Genomic DNA, 19,672 nt, shown 5'->3' with positions numbered 1-19,672 from the left:
GCTTTGCCCTTTGACCTCTCCACTTCCTCAAGGGTATTCACAAAATGAATAGCTCTTGTGATTGCCTTTTGCAGGCTCCAAGACATTCAGATTTTTCCTTTAGACATTCTGTTGATTCAGGCATCTTCTCCCAGTTACCTCTTACAGACAGGGTTCACCATATCTCTCCTTCAAAGTTCACTGTCAACTTTCAAAAGTCTGTCTTAACTCCCTCTTAGGAGCATATGCATCTGGGATGCAGGATTCAGACAGTGCCATTGTTGGCCTCTATCACCTCTAAAGGTTTTGTCTTTGACAGCTTTCTTTCACTCTCTTCTTCTGCCCCATTCCAGACAGAAAGTTTCTTTAGGGTCTAGGATTTATGGCCTCTTTTATTCCAGTGCTACCTCTTGCCAGATACTTATGCGGAAGATTCAGTGGTACCGCAAGTCAGTTTGGCTTCAGCATTGCCACCCTCTGGATTTCAGAGTGCCTCTCCTTCCTTGTCTCAAGCGGGAATTTGAATGGTGGATCCAAAAACTTACCTTCAATCCAGGCCTGCCCTTTAAGCCTCAGATTCCTTCTTAAGAACTGATCAACGAAGCCTCAGACATGGGGGTGTGGGCTTTCTGTGGTCCCCTGAAAGTTCAAGGTCTCTGCCCCCCCACACACACACACACCACCATCAGAAGTCAGACCATCTTGACAACATCAGAGAAATGAGAGCTCTGATTCTGGCCCTTTAGGCTTTTCACCCCATGTTGTCTCCAGGTCCTCTGAAAGTTTACACAGACAATACCACAATGATGTGGTATGTCAAAAAGCAAGAGGGCACAATGTCTTATCTTCTTTGCAGGATGTTACTTCAGGCCTGGGATCTGGCTAACTCTTCAGGCAATATATATTCCTTCAGAACACAGTCTAGTGACAAACTCTTTGAATAGGCCCAAAACACAGGCTCACAAATGGATGCTTCACAGAGACATGTTTCTGGACATAGTCCATTGGTGGGGTATTTCTCAGGTAGATCTTTTTACCTCCCCTCTGTATGGGCAGCTCCCTCTTTTCTGTTCCAGAGTTCCATGCAGTCTAGCATGGAAGACAAGTGCCCTTATTTCCCTTGGAAGAGGATGTTTCTTTATGCCTTCCGTCCCCTTTCTCTACTTCCAAGAGACCTGCAGAAGAGAAGATTCAGCTGGATATACCAAAAATCTTCCTAGAGACTCCCTTTTGGCCAGGACAGCCGTGGTTCCCCCCTTAATGCATCTGGCCAGGGGCAATCACCACAGGTTACCTCACTGGTTGGACCTCCTCACACAGGACAAGGGGTCATTCATACATCCTCACTTGTCCACTCTTCAACTAACATTCTGAGTGATAGGGTTTTGATCCCTTTTAGGCACCTCTTTTCTGAGAACATGCTCAGGGTTTTACAGGTGGCAAGAAAACCTGCAACTAGAAGGTTTTGTATGTCCAAATGGAAAAGAATTTTGGTGTGGTGCCATGCTTATAGTCAGGAGGACCCTTTTTCAGTGGGGGCCCTCTGGTCCTCTCCTATTTATGTGAACGGCTCCCGTCTGGCTTGGCCTTTTCTTCTGCAAAGGTCCAGTTGTCAGTTATTTCTACCTGCTGCCTTTGAGTCCTCCTTTGGCTTCTCGTTTTGAGGTTAGACAGATTCTTAAAGGCATCCTGCATCTTAGCCCCACCCCTCTCCCAGATTCTTAAAGGCATCCTGCATCTTAGCCCCACCCCCCCTCCCCAATGAAGTCTATTCCTCATCCTTGGGACCTTAATTGTGTTTTGGAAAAAACTGACCCACGCTCCTTTTGAGCCTGCAGTTTCAGCTTCTCTGCTACACTATACCTGGAAGACTGTCTTGTTGCTTGCTCTTAGTTCTGCTTTGAGGGTTTCTGAGCTTCAGGTGCTTATGGCCATTCCTCCTTTTTTAGTTTTTCACAGACAGGTTGTGTGTTCATACTAATCCTTCTTTTATGCCCAAGATTGTTAATGAGTTATCTTTAAATCAGGCAGTACGTCTTTCCTTTTCTCCTTCTCCACAGTCTGCTAGTAAGAGTCCTGCATACCTTGAATTTGCACTGACAGCTCGGGTATTATTTGGATAAAACTAAGATCATTCATAAGTCTGACCAGCCTTTTATTTCTTTTCATCCCAGAACTTTGAGTTTAGCTGTTTAAAAGCAAACCATCTCCATCTGAACTTCTAAGGCCATTTCCTTTTGTTATTCTTTTCATGGTAAGTGTCTGTCTACTTAAGCTATAGCTCATTCCACTAGGACTGTTGCTTCTTCTGGTCCTTTCTTCAACTGTTTGGATACCAATTCCATCCTTGAAGCTGCTACTTGGTCCTCAGTGCATACCCTTACTAGACATTATAAATTGGATATGGTTTCTAGAGCCAGAGCAGGTTTTGCTAGGGCTGTCCTGCTTGGGTTTGTTTAGGTTTCTTCCATCCTTCCACCTCCCACTTTTTTTCTTGAGCTGAAACAGTGATATAGAAGGACATAGTACAGTTGTATAAAATCTTACCCTAACAGTAGATGTACTTCTCTTCACTGTTGCAGTATTTGGTCACTTCCTCCATTCCAATTTTCCTTTTGGGTTTTGATTTAGTTACCCTCCTGGCCAAGGTCCCTTTTTTCCTTCTGTATTTTCTGCACTTGGATGTGCATAGCCTCCTTTTTGTTCTATGGAGACTGTTCTGTACTGTGTCAATTTAGTTCTGGATAACTGCACCTGTACATCACCTGTATGCCCTACATCCTGTGTGGGGAGCATACGTGTGACACATAGTGCGTACAATATATAATGGCTTCGGTATACTGGCCATAAGTTGGGCTGTCCTTGGCAGGAGATCCCTAAGGTTGAGTACTGCAACAGTGAAGCGATGGACTTCTACTGTTATGGTAAGATTTTACACAACTGTACTTCCTTTTTCTTAGACTGTCGGCAATCCAACATTGCATAAATTGCTCAATTCCTGCCTTTCCTTATACCTCACTTCTTCTCCAGAACATTATTCTGCACTTATTGCTCCCACAGTTTCCATTTGTTTGTATGTAATTTGCTCCTACCCTTTTCTAAAGATCCAACTTCCAGTTCTTTTATTGCTGTTAGAATGTTCAATACTTCAAATACAGTTAGTTTGGACTTTGAGTTCTATTTTTTAGTAATTACTTTTTTTTTTGACAGCCTTGAGAATTAAACTTAATAATGCCTTACTGTGTATATGCAATAAATATCCTGTGTCCAAACTCAAAAGAATCATGTCCTTAGTTACACCCATTTGCTCACCCAATATTTCTGACAGAGTATTCCTTAGGGAATTGATCAAGTCTGCCAACTTATTACACTCCCAAAACATATGTTGCCAGTTACCTCTTTCTTCCCCCATCGCGCCTCTAACATTTGATACCTAAGGAAAAATTCTGTGGAGTCCACGTATAGTATAAACATACCTATGTGAACACCTATAAGCAAAAATCCTAACTCTTCTAGACTCTGTTGCATACTTGGGAGCCATACATACGTCCTTTCATTGTTTCCCTGTAATTTGCTTATCCAATCTTGCGTCCCAATCTTTTCTAATCTCCTCTGATTGATTTCCATAGTTATTGTGCAATATTTATATGCCTTACTAATTATCCCTTTTTTAACAACAGCTTCTATTCTAGATTCAACTAAAACCTCTACCACAGCAGGTCTTTCCCTTAGGATTTCCCCAATCCCTTTCTCTTTGCCTGTACTCTGATATCAGTTTCTGATAGGGACAGTCTCTAGCCTGAAGACCAAATGTATAAATTCCATCCTTTTTGCCTATTCTCTGTAACCCTAACTGCTGTCAACCCTATCTGTAAAATCTCTTTTTTACTTCATTTTGAATTATCATCATCCATTTCCACTTTGAATTATATTTCTGCTTGTGTTATGTATACGAGTCTTAACGGTATAGTCCCTAAAATATCCCTTCAAATCAGGTAATCATAAAGCACATTGTTCTATTGGGAGGATCAACTTATCTTTGCCCTCTTCCCCTCCAAGATAAATTCCTTCATCTCTTTATTAATTATTGCTCAAAACTTCTCCTGTTGTTGATGGAAACATGCCTGACCTTTGTATAAAAAATAAAGGGACTAAAAACATTCTCACTGCATGTATCTCCCTATCAATTTCCATAAATATGAGCTTCCAGTTTCTCAGTTTTTGTATTGCCTTTTGTTTAGTCTCTTTTTACATATCCTTAGCTGCTGTAACAGAAACTTTTTAAACTCATACTCCTAAATACTCAATTTTATCTTATATATTGGGTATTGCTGAACCAATTCAAGTGTGCATACTTATCTTACAGCTATAGCCTTTGTTTTATCTTCATTAATTTTATAGCCTGAAATTACTTGAAACTGTCTCAAAATGTTGCACAACACTGAAATGTATTTTCCTAGTTTTATCAGGTACAAAATAATATTGCCTGCAAATAAAACCAACTTTTCTTGATTACCATACCAGTTACATCACTGAATTTCTGATTTCTGTATTTTCTTTACCTATGACTCTAAATATAAAGCAAATAATAAAGGGGAAAGAGAACATCTCTACCTCATTCCTAAGTTCAAACACAACTTATCAGAGAGGAACCCTCCCCCTGTAATTCTTGCCTCTGATCCCTCATATATTCTCATAATTAACCTTATTATTGTATCAGGGAATTCAGATGTTTCCATTGCCCTAGTCATAAAATCCCAGATTAATCTGTCAAATGCTTTCTCTGCACAAGACCCTCCACCAACAGCAGTATTTTTTTACATTATGATTCCTGTGGATAATCATTGTTCTGTTAATTTTGTGAAATATTTGCCTCCCTTCCACAAAACCACTTTGATCCTTGTCTATCAATTTTGACTACACCTTTGCCATTCCTTTAGGCGTTATAGACAAAGACTTTATGATCATGGAGAAATTAAGTTCCAGACATCCTTGCATCCATATTTGGCGGACAAATGTATTCTTGTTCCCCTGATTGGGAGTGTTGCTATATGCACTTCTGTTCTTATCACTGATTCACAAAGTATTTCTCAAAATTCAAAAGAGAAATGCCAGAGATCATTATGGTGACCCATTATTAGCATAGGCGGTCTTGGTTCTCCCTGTTAATGGTATTGGGCAAGGGCAATAACCTCCTCACACCCTGGTCCTACTCGCACAGTATCGGGGTGACTGGTGCATCCTAATGTAGTAAAACTTCAATTGACAGCCTGGATGATTCAGTCTTGATGCCATTTAGGCACTTGTTTCATGATGATATGCAGCAAGTGTTAAAAGAAGGCCAGAAAAACCAAACCTGCTACTAAAAAATCATATGTTTAGAAATGGATGAGGTTTTCTAGTAGTGCTTAAATGGAAATTGAGGGTCCATTAAGGTTAACATCCATCTGGTCTTAAAATGTTTGTGTGAGCTACTTCGGGATGGCTTATCATATACATCCATTAAGGGGCATTTAGCAGCCATCTTTTGCTTGCCTGCCGATGGATCCCCCTCTTTCTTCCTCTGTTTGCTAAAACAGTTCTTGAAAGGAATATTGCAAATAAGGCTCCCTCACAAGCATATTCCTCCATTGTGGGGCCTCACTTGTGTTCCTGAAAAATTGACCTTACCACTGTTTGAACCAGCAGCTTAAACTGATCTCAACTTCTTAATGTGGAAGACTGTTTTGCTTGTTGCTCTGTCATCTGCAAGGTGAGTTTCTGAGTTGCAAGCTTTCGTGATGGGACAACCTTGCCTGATTTTCCATAGGGATAGTTTTTTTTAAGCATTAATCCATAATTCATGCTGAAGGTAGTTTCAGAATTCACTTTCATTCTGCTGTTTTTTTCCAGTACCTAAGAATAAGGTAGAGAGAATACTTCATACGTTGGACATGCATAGACAGCTCAGGCACTACCTTGACAGAACAAAGCTTTTTAGGAAGGCCAAAAGGCTTTTTATTTCCTGCGCAGGAGCAAAGAGGGGTCAACCTGTCTCTAAACACGCCATTGCACCTTGTTTGCCCTCTGATGTTTTTTGTTACACCACAGTGGCAACAGGAGTCCAGGGATGCTAAAGGCACATTCCACCATGGCCTTTTCCTCTTCAGTGGTGTATTGGAAAAGAGTTGAGTCTGGAAGTATTCTAGAGGTAGCAACTTGGTCCTCAGTCATAGCTTCATGAAGCACTACAAACTGAATTATTTTTCTATAGCTGGAGCAGGCTTTGTGAAGACTGTTCTCCATGGGCTCCTGGATCCTTATCCTTCCTATTCCTAGGTTGGGTAAGCTTTGGGAATTTACCCATATGCCAATAAGGCAGAGTATTTGTTGAATGTAGTACAGTTGTAAAAGTTCTACTTACTGTAACAGTAAATTTTTGCAGAACACACTGCCTTACTGGCAGTATCTTCCCACCATTCCCCCTTTTGTTAGGTGTATATAGCTGGTTGTTGAACTTGCTGTTGTGTTTTTGTTTAGCAGCACTTTTTGTATTGTGTGTGGCATTTGGTATGGGACAGTAGGTGTTTGCAAAGCTTGTATTCTCATCTGCTGTTCCTCTTGGGCCCTAGAAAACTGTAAGGGTCCTGTCTGTGAGTATGTAGGGCTGTCCTTGTCCTGCCAGGTAATTGGTCTTCCTCACTCACACCTAGGCAGTGAGAAGAGTCCTGATCTTTGACAGACTGCCAGAGGGAGGGAGGGAACAGGGCAATACTACCCATGTGCCAGTAAAATAGTGTGTTCTACAATCATCGAATGTTACAGATAAGTGGAACTTGTGCAATTGTACTTTCTGTGTATGTATTACAGTACTCTGTCAGAGTTCACGTCCATAGAAGGAAGAGTATTGATGAGGACTTATGTTGTTTACACTGTGCAGTAGATAAATTACTGCTCTCTGGTATAATTTTATTGCAAATTATTTCACCCCCTTTAGGAAGTTTTTTACTACTTGAGAATCTGTGATTTACTAATGTAGTGGCCCTCTCTGAAATAAGTAGCAGAGTTATTGTGGAAGGTGTTTATCACAGGATCTTCAAGGAGAGGTCTCTCTAATAGTAAAACTATCTTCCTTCTTCACTTTGGAGTTTGGGAAGAATTTCTTGTAACTTCTGAATGTGACAACAAAGTCTAAGAATTGTAATTTGCATTACAGTGGGAGATACTGTTTTTATTTATTTATTTAATTTTGTTGTTAACTATCTTACCTCTTATGTTGGCATACTGGAGAAGTTTTTTTCTTTTATAGCAATAAAAGGTTTACTTGTAACAGATCAATTGCTGTCTCACTAATAAGATGGTTTCTTTCTAATCTAATTAAGTAAGAGTGAATGAAGACTCTTAACACTTTGAATACCTGTTATTTTATGTAATGCATGCATTTCAGTGGCGGCTGGTGACTTCAAATCAAAGGAGGGCTGCAGGAGACAGCTGAATGGGTGGGGTCGATGGGAAGGGGTGCAGCCAACTAGAAAGGGGAGGAGCTATGCTCAAAACCACAAAAACTAACTAAATACACTGCCCTGGGTGGTCATTATGAGAGTCCAATCAAGACAAAATGAAGTGTAGAAGAATAAAAATGTTTCAATGCATTGGCTGCATGACAGCTTAATTAATATCTAGATGGAAACAAAAAGGTTGTGAGGCATGAAAAAATAAATTACTTTTTAAATACATTAATGGAATGCCAGTCAAAATCAAGTATAAGAAAAACAAGCAGCACTCAACTCAAACCACTTCTTGCACTGCAGTTCTAATTATAATTTATATTCAGCTTTATTAAAGTACCAAGTAACATGCTAAAAGTAGAAATCTCTGATGCCCCCACTTGTAAAAATGTTTCTTATCCAAAAAAAGACCTGCTGCCTGACAACTATCTACTTGTTTCATGGGGAAAACATGATCAAAGTAAAAAATGAAAAGCAAACAAGAAATAAGCTCAAGATACATTGCTTAAAAGGATTACTGTACAGGTTATGGACCACACGATTGGCATTCTGTTTAGTTTACGGGTAAAGCCTGCAGAGATGACTGGAAGTCTCCAAGTGTAATGAGCTTCTTAAAATAATGTAATCCTGTCCTTTATTACAAATACTGTCATATGCATTTCAATACCCAAGGCTTATACATTATCTAGTTAAGTATTCTCTACATGACAACAACAGAAAGGCTTTCAATGTTGGCAATTCTTTAACAGAATGCTTATTAAAGCTTACTTGCATCTTATGATCTCAGCCAAGCTTACCTGATGGTCATTAAAGTATTGCTACTTAAACACAGAGCAACAGGCACTTTGAGTAATAAGCATAAATCAACAGTACAAAAAATATGACAGAAACCAGACCATTCTGCAAAAATCAAGGACAGATGAAAAGCCACTCTAGTACTTGTGTCTACCTTGGATGGGGGGGGGGATACTCTGCACATTTACACTGCATAACTACTCCTTGCCTTGCTTCGACACATCCAGAGTCACTACATGGGGGAGTGGGGTGCAACAAGTATGTCACAATTTGAAATGTTTCTGGCTGACTGTGATGGCCCTGACACATTTGTCATACCTCTCAACCTCAGAGCAAGAAATCTGGTTTCATCAAAAAATAAAGTGTCTGATGCCCCTAAGGAATAAATTGCCTACATTACATTAAAAATGATAAGCTAGTAATATTGCAATAGGAAATGGATGGCAAACTGATAACAGGCTCATAGTTAGTATCTTAAATTTTTCAGTTCGGCAGCATTCACCCCTTGTGGGAGTAGAACCAACAACCTTCTGCATCAAAACCAAGTACACAACCTGTTGTGCTATTAACAATGCAATCTGACTTAGCATATGCAGCACTAAACTTTTCTTCCCCTGCAGCTCTCAGCTCCTTGTAAAATCTACTCAATACTCAACTGCATCTCAACTTCGCAGCACAAGAAATCTGGAAAAAGCCAAATTTATTGGGGGGGTCAAAAGGCCAAAAACCAGGGACACATTAAACATTGCTTGTATAATCTTGGAAAGTTGCTAGAATAAAATGCTGTGTTATCACCATACATTTTACTGCCAAGGTCCCTGTGCAAAAGAGTCAGAGCAACATACCACTATGCCATATCAGCTGCTTTGTGAAAGAAAAATGCTGTGTTACCACCATATATTTTACTACCAATGTCCCTGTGCAAAACAGTCAGAGCAACATACCACTATGCCAAATCACCTACTTTGTGAAAGAAAAATGCTGTGTTACCACCATACATTTTACTACCAATGTCCCTGTGCAAAACAGTCAGAACAACATACCACTACGCCAAATCAGCTACTTTGTGAAAGAGAGGAAGACTGAAATTTAAATGGCTATCATTTAATGAATTCAGTTCTCACCATAGCTGTCAACCTCTTAGCAAAAAACACCTGGACAAACCCAGTAATGAGGGAATACAGCTATCAAACATATTCAGTGAATTCAGTTCTTGCCATAGCTGTCAAACTTAGCACAAAAAACCTGGACAAAGCCAATAATGGGGTAATACAGCCCCAAAAATAAGGACAAATTTCAAATATTCATCTTATAAACTTAGAAAATTGCTAGAATAAAAGGTTGTGTTACTGTGTATTTTCTGAAGAATATGAAGTCTGAAATTCAAATGCCTGAGATTTTACTTCTGACGGAACAAAAACAATTTTCAGCAGAGGCCCAGGGAGAAATACTGCAGACACATGTCTTTCTAAAATGGCAGGACACCAGAGCAAATCCACACAAACACAGGGATGAGATGCAGACTCCACACAGAAGGCACCCCAGCCAAGAATCAAAGCTGAGAACCTGCAGCTGTGAGGCAACAATTCTACCACTGCACCATCAAATATCAAGCATTGCAACATTTAGAAACCACAGATATTATGAGGAACAGATCAGATCAAATATGAGGCAAAAATCTGCAATTTGTTTTACAAGTGGTGGTGGGTAGAGAATTCAGGTCCTTAACACCTGCATACAAGGTAGAGGGTTCAAGCCTGAGTATCTCTACCCACCACCATTTGTTTTCTGTAGCCACCAGTATATAGTAACTGGGGCATTACACACACACACACACACACACACACACACACACACACACACGCACACACACTCTTCTGCAGTATTAAAGCCTTCACCTACCAGCCCAAACTCCAGCGACCTACCCGGTAATCCAAATCCAGCGAATGAAGCAAGCCCACAATCCAAACACCTACCTGAAGCCTTTGTCCATGAAGCCCACGCACTGACAGTCCCGCGAGAGCAGCTCAGTCCTCCTCATTGGTTCTGACTGCGGCTGAAGCAGTCCTGGAGCTCCTCTGTTCTGTGCGGTCGTCACCGCACAGATTCCTGGTATCTCACAGCAGTGATTGCTGGGTACCTCTTTCTCCATATCCGGACTGCTGATAAAGGCAGTCTGAGTTGTCCGCACATGTGCAGAGGATCTGGACTCATGAATTGTTTTTTGTTTTACAGATTGTTTTTGTTTTTTTCTAAGTGGGAGGGCTGCAGTCCGGCAGTCCGATAGGACGAGCTGCCCATGCATTTTGTACTACTTTATTCACCTACTAGTCTGTGTATCTTACTTTATTGTTTGTTATAAAATACAGTTACATTAGGGTGCTTTTGTTTTACACACGTTCTATTTTACTTGTAGTGGGATAGCTGTACTGAGAGATTCACTATTACCTCTGCATAGGTTTTTGCTTGTCACAAGCACATATTTCTGGGGGGAATACATGCTAGATGAACTGAAGAAAATGTGCAGGAATATGGCTTGTGTTGTAAGTGAGACTTGTGTTGATTAAATCAGTACCTTAGCAGGTGCAAGACCTGAGCTGGCTCCAGGTGGGGAAAAAACTTACTTGTAGAAATACAGGCAGGAGCACTGGACACATGAGAGCAAACCCAAATTTTGTGATTTAATGTTACATTGAACTCACATTTAAGAGCTACTTGTATTGTAAGTACCTTAAACACAATTGTACTTTCTTTTTCCTCCTTATTTTTAGGAGGCATTCTGGTCACCAAAATAAGATCATTAGCACAACAGGGATATTCATATTTTAGCAGTCATGCTTATTGATTATCCCATACAAAAAGCTCACAGGGACATTCTCCCTGTCTGACCATATTATCAAATCTCCAGGCAGTATCCCTGCTCTTTCCTCTGTTGCTCATACAGTGAGCTTAAGTGAAGTCAGTATTGCACCAGCTCTTTTTCAAAGCAGTGTAGGCTTGTTTCATTTCCATTTATTAGTTGTTATGGCCAGATGATTATTTCTCAGCATTCCTCTTGAGTTTTCTTCTCAGTATATCTCAAATGATTTCAGATGCATTTTTAATTACGTGTTGGTCCCAGTTCTTTTATATGCATTTTAACAATATGTCACTTCTAGGCATGATGCTTATAATGAGGATGAAGCTGGAGTAATGAGAAACAAGTCAGTCTTAGGTAAACTACCTTACCCAGCAGCAGTGTTTTATTGATATTATCCAATAGCATTGTGTGGTAATTAGAATGGAGTAGATGGAGATGAAGACTTTCACTTGAGAATGAAAGTCATAAGGCTTATTTTGGAACTTAAGCACACTGGTTGACTGTATGCACTTTCATCTCTACTGGTTCATCATCTTAATTATCTGAGGCCCCATATGATTCTTTGAGTGTTTACATTGCTTTGAGCTGGAACAGGAACTTGAAGTAACGTAGCAGTGAGCCTTATTCACCTCACTCTGTTGGTAATCAGATCTGATCTTGATTTTGCCTTTAATTCTTTTTCCTTAGTATTCCTCACCCCATGCTGTGCATATTTAGTTTACATTTGTAATTAATCAGGGGATGTATAATGTAACAGTACCCTTTTCAGGTGATTAATGTTTCTTATTAAATATGTAATATAGATGATAAAGAATGTACACTAGAAAAGGATGCAAAAGACTGTCCTGTAGACTTTAATAGATTGTGCCCCCAAATGCAGTGTATTATCATCACAGTGTAAGGTGAAGTTTGACAGCAGACAAGAAATGAAGCATGTGCTTGCAAATTTTCAAAAGATTTTTATAAGACTATATAATTTAGTTGTTGATAAAATTAATAAAAATATCCATATGCTTTAGGCATTACATGATGTGCCTGCATAATAATATTGCTCTAATAAACTTAGAAATATAATAGAATAGGTCTTGCATTAGTATGAATTTTCTGAATGGTATGCAATCTGAAACTCAGATGTCTGTCATTGTTTTCTAACTTCAGTCTTTAATGATTTGTCACTAATTTGCCAAAAATAAAAAAAACTTATGAAAAATGGACCAAAAATGTGATGTAAAAATATAAAATAGCCACACAATACAGCTGGAAACCTGTCAAAGAAGGAACGCTTTAATATTAGTACCAACTTGAGCAGCTGACAAAATAAAAGAATCTACATGCATTTCTGAAATAAAAGTAATCTATAACTCTGATTATTACAGTTATTTCTTAATTCTAAACCCTCCATGTTTTCTTCCAAAATTGCTATTTTGCAGAGGGATTATTAGGGCGAAGAGCAACATTTTGAGCCAAAGTCAGGGACAATTGAGAGGTTTGGCTATGCCTAATTCTATAAAGCAATTTATTTGCATGTACCTCTCGACCTGTAAATGCAATAAATTTGGACAAGGCCAAATATATTGGGGGAACATATAAACAGTACTAAAACTTGCTCTTGTATAAACTGAGACAGTTGATAAACAGATCTTACATTAGCATGCATTTTTCTGAAGGTTATGAAGTCTGAAACTCAGTGTGTCATTATTTAGTGACTTAATTCCTAAATGATTTGCCAGAAAACCACATATTTTATGAGGAACAAACCAAACATAAGAAGCAAACATCTATTCATTCTTTGAAAATCTGGACAGTTGGGAGGTATAGTTCAGCTGGGGCTGTCTTTAAGTTTGCCGCCCTTCCCCCTCACAAAATCATGGTCGAATGGAGCCTTCTCCTGCAGCCATTCCAATGATCCATTACTTGGCTATTTCACTCCATTTACCATAAACACTAATGTGCATAGTTATTTACTTCTATGATGATTTGGACTTCATTTAAAAGTTTTATTTTTTTCAACACATTTGCATTAATTTCTGCTATAAGCACCATGGAAAACCTATCCCACAGGGGATCAGACCCCATTCAACCAGGGCTGCATCTACCTCTACAGCCCTTCTCAGAGGTGTCCCTAAAAGGGACATCCTAGAAGCTGCTACCTGGAGTTCTGTACATACTTTCACCAAGCATTACAATTTGCCAATTTTTCTCTAAATCCAGAGCTGGCTTTGCCACTGCAGTCTTGCAGGGCCTTATAGCTGGTCCTAATGCTATCTAAATTCCTCCTCCCATCCTTAGCTTTGGGCAATCTACCCAAATGTGATGACTGCAACAGTGAAACACGAAGAACATAGTACAGTTGTTGATGCTTACCATAAATGTAGATGCTCGAGTGTATTCACAGTTGCAGTCCTGGTTACCCTCCCGCCAGCCCCCTGACTTCTTTTGGCTATACTTTACTATGCTTAAAAGCTTTTTGGTGTATTTGCTTTTTTGTTGGAGGTATAACCTTGTGTGTGTGTGTGTATATATGTGTGTATGTATATATATATATATATATATATATATATATATATATATATATATATATATATATTATTGCTTCCCATTAAGGGGGCACCTGACATCTGGGGCAAGAAAAAATGATGTAATGGCGTCGGCTGCATGTTTTATACCCCTGACTGCCTGACGTCACGGAAGAAGAGACAGCAACTGACACAGGACCCAAGACTTTGTTAATCAGGCCGACTGAGGGCTACTGCAAGCAGATAACCAAAATGTGATGACTGCAACAGTGAATACACTTGAACATCTACATTTATGGGAAGTGTACACAAGTGTACTTTGCGTTGCTTGCCAGAAGTAATTTAATGTGCTTGTTAGACTTAAGTTCCCATTATGACCAGCAAAAAAAAAAATGAAATGCCAGTGTTCTGAATTACAGTGCTGTATTGTTGCCATTATACTGCCACATTCACATCACACCTCCACTGTGTATTTAACACAGCATTCCACTGTGTATCAACCAGCTTGCATTATATATACCTCTAGTTGTGCCTTGATAAGAACATTTTTATTACCAATTCATGAATGATTGAAGAGCAAATGAGCATAATGCTAATTTAAGTAGTCTGACTTCTTCAGTGCATCAGAACATAGTACATAATTTCATGTTTTATATTAAAACAGCTGCAGACTTTTCTCAACAAAACAATGATTATCATTTTTTATTTATTTAGCTAAACGGTTTGGCATCACTGAAGTACCAGCTGATGTGGTCAGTTATTTGTCACGTGCAGCAGAAAGTAGATTAAGGAGAATTTTGGAAAAACTGACGATTATAGCACAAAGCAGAATGGAATCCTATAAAGTGAGTATTTGAGTATTCACCATCATATATGTTCATATGTGTGGTATTTGGACACCTGCCCAGTGACCACCTGGTTAAAGATCATTCAGAAGGGACTGACCAACAGAGCAAAGCTCTGTAGATTTAAAAACATAACTTATTCCAAAGTTTACCAATCTTGGTGTATTTTATTGGAAAGGGAAAGTGCAAAGGTACAGTACATTGCTTCCCATGTAGAAGAAAAAATACTAAGTTCTGCTCTGTTGGTGCTGGTGGCTTATTTAAGACAGACATATTTTTTGTGTGTGTATTTATTGACTGTTTTATTTGGGAAGGAGTAGTGGCCATACTGAAGTTTGCACCTTGTTTCAGCAGTTGCTATCTTTTCCGTTTCACTGCTGGGGCTTCTGTGGCTGTCTCTCCTGTATTCATTCCAGGTCTTGGCATTCACCCTTCAAGGTGCCTGTGTTGGTGGGTGGGATGTGTGGAGAGGAAGGCTAGTGGTGCCAAATTTTGCTGTGCCACAGCGACACCTTGTCCCCGAAATGATAGCATGGGTGATAGTTGAGTGGCTTCCCTGTGATTTTCTGAACACCTAGCTTTTTCTCCCTCAGCTGGAGGTAACATCATTCTAAGACATAGCTATAATTTGGTAATGGTATTTACAGACCTCATGACTGACTGATGTAGCTGTCATGTCTTCCTCTGTGTGTTGATTTTGAACCTTGGTCTTCATCTGAATAGCAAGTTGAGGTTAAACACCAGCACTAATATTCCCTCTTTATCAGTGGAAGAAAGCAGTGTAATAGATACTGAATTCTTCCCTCTTAAGACTGCTGTTTGTGAGTCGTATATATCATCAAAATTAGGCCACTGATATCACAGCCATCCAGATGATCTAGCAGGCCAGCTTTCTTTCTTTATCTCCCTGTCTGTGTTTGGGTATGTATGCATGTGTGTTTTTATTTGTGGCCATAGTAACACAGATGATACCCTGGAGAGGAAGCATGAAAATAACATGTGTGCTAGTATATATGCTCACTTAAATGTGTACACACAAGCTACTAATGAACAGGGTGGCCTCCAAAACCATCAGATCAAGGCTAAATCACCATATTCCATGTCTCAGTAACTTGTTTTGAAGCATACCAAGAAATTACTTTTGCTTTCACAGTCTATTTACATACACTGCCTACAAAATAAATGTTCTTGTGATAGGGTTTAAAGTTTGTGATTGCTTTCAAGTTGCAAATCAGGGGCAGGAGGTCGTATGGCCTTTTAACTTCATGCTCATATGTATTGTTCTTAGTTGCCACTTTGGTTTTGAACATTAAAAGTAAGATATGATTAGAGGATATCAAGTTTCTAGAAGGAATTCTTAAGTTTGTGTTTACTGGCCTTGCTGGTGTGGGGACCCGAAGTAGATGACGGACAATGCATAGATGGTTCTAGAGCACCCTTTTCTGGAAAAAGGGACCCTGTGAGGTATTACTAGAGAGCTGGCTAATTGCTATTTTAATTGACTTAGGCTCCTTAACATTTAAGATTGTTTGAAGAATATGTCAAATGTGATATACAGCAAGCAGTTCTAAGTAAACATCTTTGGAAAATTAGCTGTGAATTTAACCTCTTCCTTCCTTTTTACTTAGGATGATAAATGGCATGAACAAGGAACTGATGTCAGATCTCAACTGAAATTCTTTGAACAGTTGGACCGGCTAGAAAAACAGAGAAAGGATGAACAGGAAAGAGAAATTTTACTAAAAGTCGCAAAGGTATGCCTTTTATTTGTGCAGTTTTGGTGTTTACTTGTACTCGGGATAGAAATATCAAGATTTTGAATACTGACCTTTTATATTTAAGATATGAATTGCAGTATGGATAAATATACTACTTCTTACCTTTTTTATGCTTCCTGAGTATTCATGTTGTTTGCTTTTGTTTCTGTGCTTTTGAATCTTGGCTGAAAAGGGTCTTTGGCCAGACCACCTACCCACTTACTAATTAGTAAATAGGTGAGTCTGCCTTGTTTCATTGCTGATAATGTCCAACCACTTTATAGTGCTACAACAGAAAATGAAACATGCACCAAACCATGAATAAATAATGTAAAAAATATATAAATCCTGTAAAATACTGGTTTAAGAGAATAAAAACTTAAAACGTTTTCAAAATTAGTTATTTATTTATTTACAGTCTGTTACTGGTTTAGTCTGACTAGGTCATATACGACTCCTTTTCAACAGAAGCACAGGGAAAAAACTCCTCGTTTACAGTTGCATAACAGAAAACAGTGCATTTGAGTTATCTATAAACATAGGAACACATCTTAAACTCAACAACATACTGTTGACTATATGTTAGAAATTACACAATAACATAACAGAAAAAAAACATTTTAAAAGATCTCAGTGGATATTGGCAAATATTTAAAAACATGATGTCATAATGACGACATTAATAATCACACAAGAAAGATGAGAATAGCCAAATCATAGTAAATTCTGTGTGCAGGAATGCAAGAGTAGCAATATTTGTAGCATATTAAATATGAGGCTTTTGGTCAACTTTTGGGAGTGTTGCAGAGACTGAGTATAGTGTTCAGTAGATGCATTTTAAGGTTTTTCTTGAATTGCTGGAAACTGCTAATGTGTCTTAAGTCATTTGACAGCAACATATGGGGAATAAAGAGCATCATATGAAGTGGAAGCAGTGGTTAGATGGGCTTTTTGGTTTAGGAATAGTCTGACATAATAAAGCGCACTCAGCTTTTGATGAGTTTTATTAATGATGTTATGGATACGATTATCGAACTTTAGATGGTTATCAGTAGTAACTTCAAGGAGCTTAGTGTGATAACTATTTCATTCTGGATATTTTGCAAGGAATTGATAAGAAAGCTTTCTCTAAGATCAGCCAGTGACTTGGGGGTGAATAACATAGGTTCTGTTTTTCTTTGTGTTTGTGTGTGTGTGTGCGTGTGTGTGTGTGTGTGTGTGTGTGTGTGTGTGTGTGTGTGTGTGTGTGTGTGTGTGTGTGTGTGTGTGTGTGTGTGTGATGCTGAAATAGTTCTCTGTGAATACTATTTCCTGATAATACTGATATTAGAGACTCTTGAAAGGAAATGCAAAGTTGCAGTCTAAAAAATTATGAGGTAGTGCAATTCCAATGTAGAGGCCATGATAACAGCTGTTTACATACCTGAAGTTTCCAACCTGGGAATCACCAGCAGCCCTTTTCCAACCACACAGAAGTGGGAGACCTGCAGATAAGGTGTTAGAAACTTCTTGAAAAGCATGTACAACATACTGGAGGAGACAGGAGGAAAGGCAGTGAGTAGCCAATGCTTGCTAATAGTTTCCAAAGGGGATGGTGGTGGTCTGACCAATGCATTGCTGACCCCAGCAGGATCGTGGAGGTCTAGCAGGTGCTATTACAGTTAGGGTAATAACTGTACCATATATTATGCAGTGGGCTTGATCACATCTGTGTAGTGCATGCATACAACCTTCTAGGACAGCACAGATATATTAATGTTACTGCCATCACAGGAAGCGGTTAAGATTCAGACAGGGAGTTTACAAGACCATGACTTGCTTGCTTCCAAGCACCTGAACTCTTTCCTCCTGGGGGAATAGGCAGGATTATAGGGCCCTAGGAGGGAACAAATGGATTGAATGGGTGTTGTAAACCTAGTTGAATCATTGGGGGAGGGGGGGAAGAATCATGTACAACAGCTGCAGCCTGTAGATGTTTTAGTTGAATTATTTTACTGCTATGCATTCATGTTAAGTTCTGCACTATCCCTTCTGTAAGCATGTAGTGTTTGACTTGTAAAAAATCAGTTTTATATTTTTTTCTGAAATGGAACTAAAGTGCAGCTGCCAGTAGGCTTTTGAAAAGTTTTTCTGTATACTGAATAGTGTCGTATTGTGTAGTTTGGGATTTTGATATCCCTTCAGTGTAGAGCTAGGTTTTCTGCCTTTGATCCTTTCACTGACAGGCTTGTTTAGTTTTTATGCTGCTGCTGTCACTTTAGTTGTTATGAAACAATTTGTTTTCATATAACAATTTTACTGTTAAAATAAACACACATAGGTAGGTTCAGTGGCATAGTGGCAAGGTATCTGTGTAGTGCTACCTGCAACCTGAGTTCAAGAACAAACAGTCTGTTGGTAGGACTGATGCTGGGAGGGATGTGTAATAATAGCATGACATGTATTCTGTCCAATTCTTCTGTGCGAGGATCGAAGGTATGGGAAATCTTGATAGCTGTGCAAGTTTGGTAGAGACCAGGAGCCAATCAGATTGCCTCTAAAATGGGGGTGGGTGTCACTGCCTGCTACTACAGCTAAGCACTTTAACTGCCTGCTATATGTATAAGAGCTCCCAACAATGCACTCACAATTCCTTACTGGATTCCTCACTCCCCTGTGCTATCACTGAGTTATCACAAGGCCGATCTCAACAAAAAAGACCCGTCACTTGCAGTGTTCCCTAGGGCTTGGTGCTGGGGCCACTCTTTTTTTGGCATCTACTTCTCCAAAGTCAAAGCCAGTGTCAAAGGCCTCTGGCTGACTAATTTTGCAGAGGATTGCAAAATAGATGCAGTCACAGTGTTTCCCAAAGAGACAGATATATTGGAAGAATGCCTGACCAGATTAGTAACTGGTACTGTAGTCACGGTCTAAAGCTCTATGTCAAAACATGCATAATAGTATCTTTTAGAATGAGTACCACTCCTAGAAATTACTGCATTGATAATACACCCCTAAGAATCAACCCCATAGTTAGGGATTTGGGATAGCATGTAGACAGTAACTTAGCCTTTGACTGTCATATGTCTACTGTAGTAAGGAAATCATTCTATGTTGTGCAATGTATAAGCAAGAGTATGGCATCTTGGTCCAAATATATCATTGTTCCATTGTACTCAGCCCTCATTAGACCAGTCACTGAGTACAGTGTCCCCTTTAGTATGTACCTGAACAGGCATATGCAACAGCTGGAGCTTCAACACAGGTTCCTCACAAAAAGAACGCATGGTGTAGACAACGTGTCCTAAGTGGACAGCTCAAAGCCATGTCCTTGTACTCGATCTCCTACAGACTCCTGAGAGGCAGTCTTTACCTGGCCTTCAAATCATCTTCTGATCCATCTCTTATGGACCTGTTGAACATCCGCAAAACAAATGGCATTAGAAATAACGAA

At 39.3% G+C, this 19,672-nt stretch overlaps 1 protein-coding gene across 1 annotated transcript in view; it reads left to right on the top strand.

Moving 5' to 3' along the window:
* Positions 1-14,356: 14,356 nt before the first annotated feature.
* The window catches only part of LOC122810320 (transcription initiation factor TFIID subunit 4-like), a 1,173,503-nt gene continuing 1,168,187 nt past the window's right edge, over positions 14,357-19,672 (top strand). The window contains exons 1-2 of the mRNA XM_044081886.1: positions 14,357-14,482; positions 16,111-16,236. Of these exons, the coding sequence (XP_043937821.1) occupies positions 14,468-14,482; positions 16,111-16,236 (141 nt within the window). The 5' untranslated portion in view covers positions 14,357-14,467. The remainder of the gene's footprint in view (positions 14,483-16,110; positions 16,237-19,672) is intronic.

Source organism: Protopterus annectens, chromosome 8.part1, assembly GCF_019279795.1.
Source record: "Protopterus annectens isolate FY-2018-M chromosome 8.part1, PAN1.0, whole genome shotgun sequence".
NCBI classification, from domain to species: Eukaryota; Metazoa; Chordata; order Ceratodontiformes; family Protopteridae; genus Protopterus; species Protopterus annectens.
Note: the sequence above shows the minus strand (reverse complement) of the source record. Positions and strands in the feature narration are given on the sequence as shown.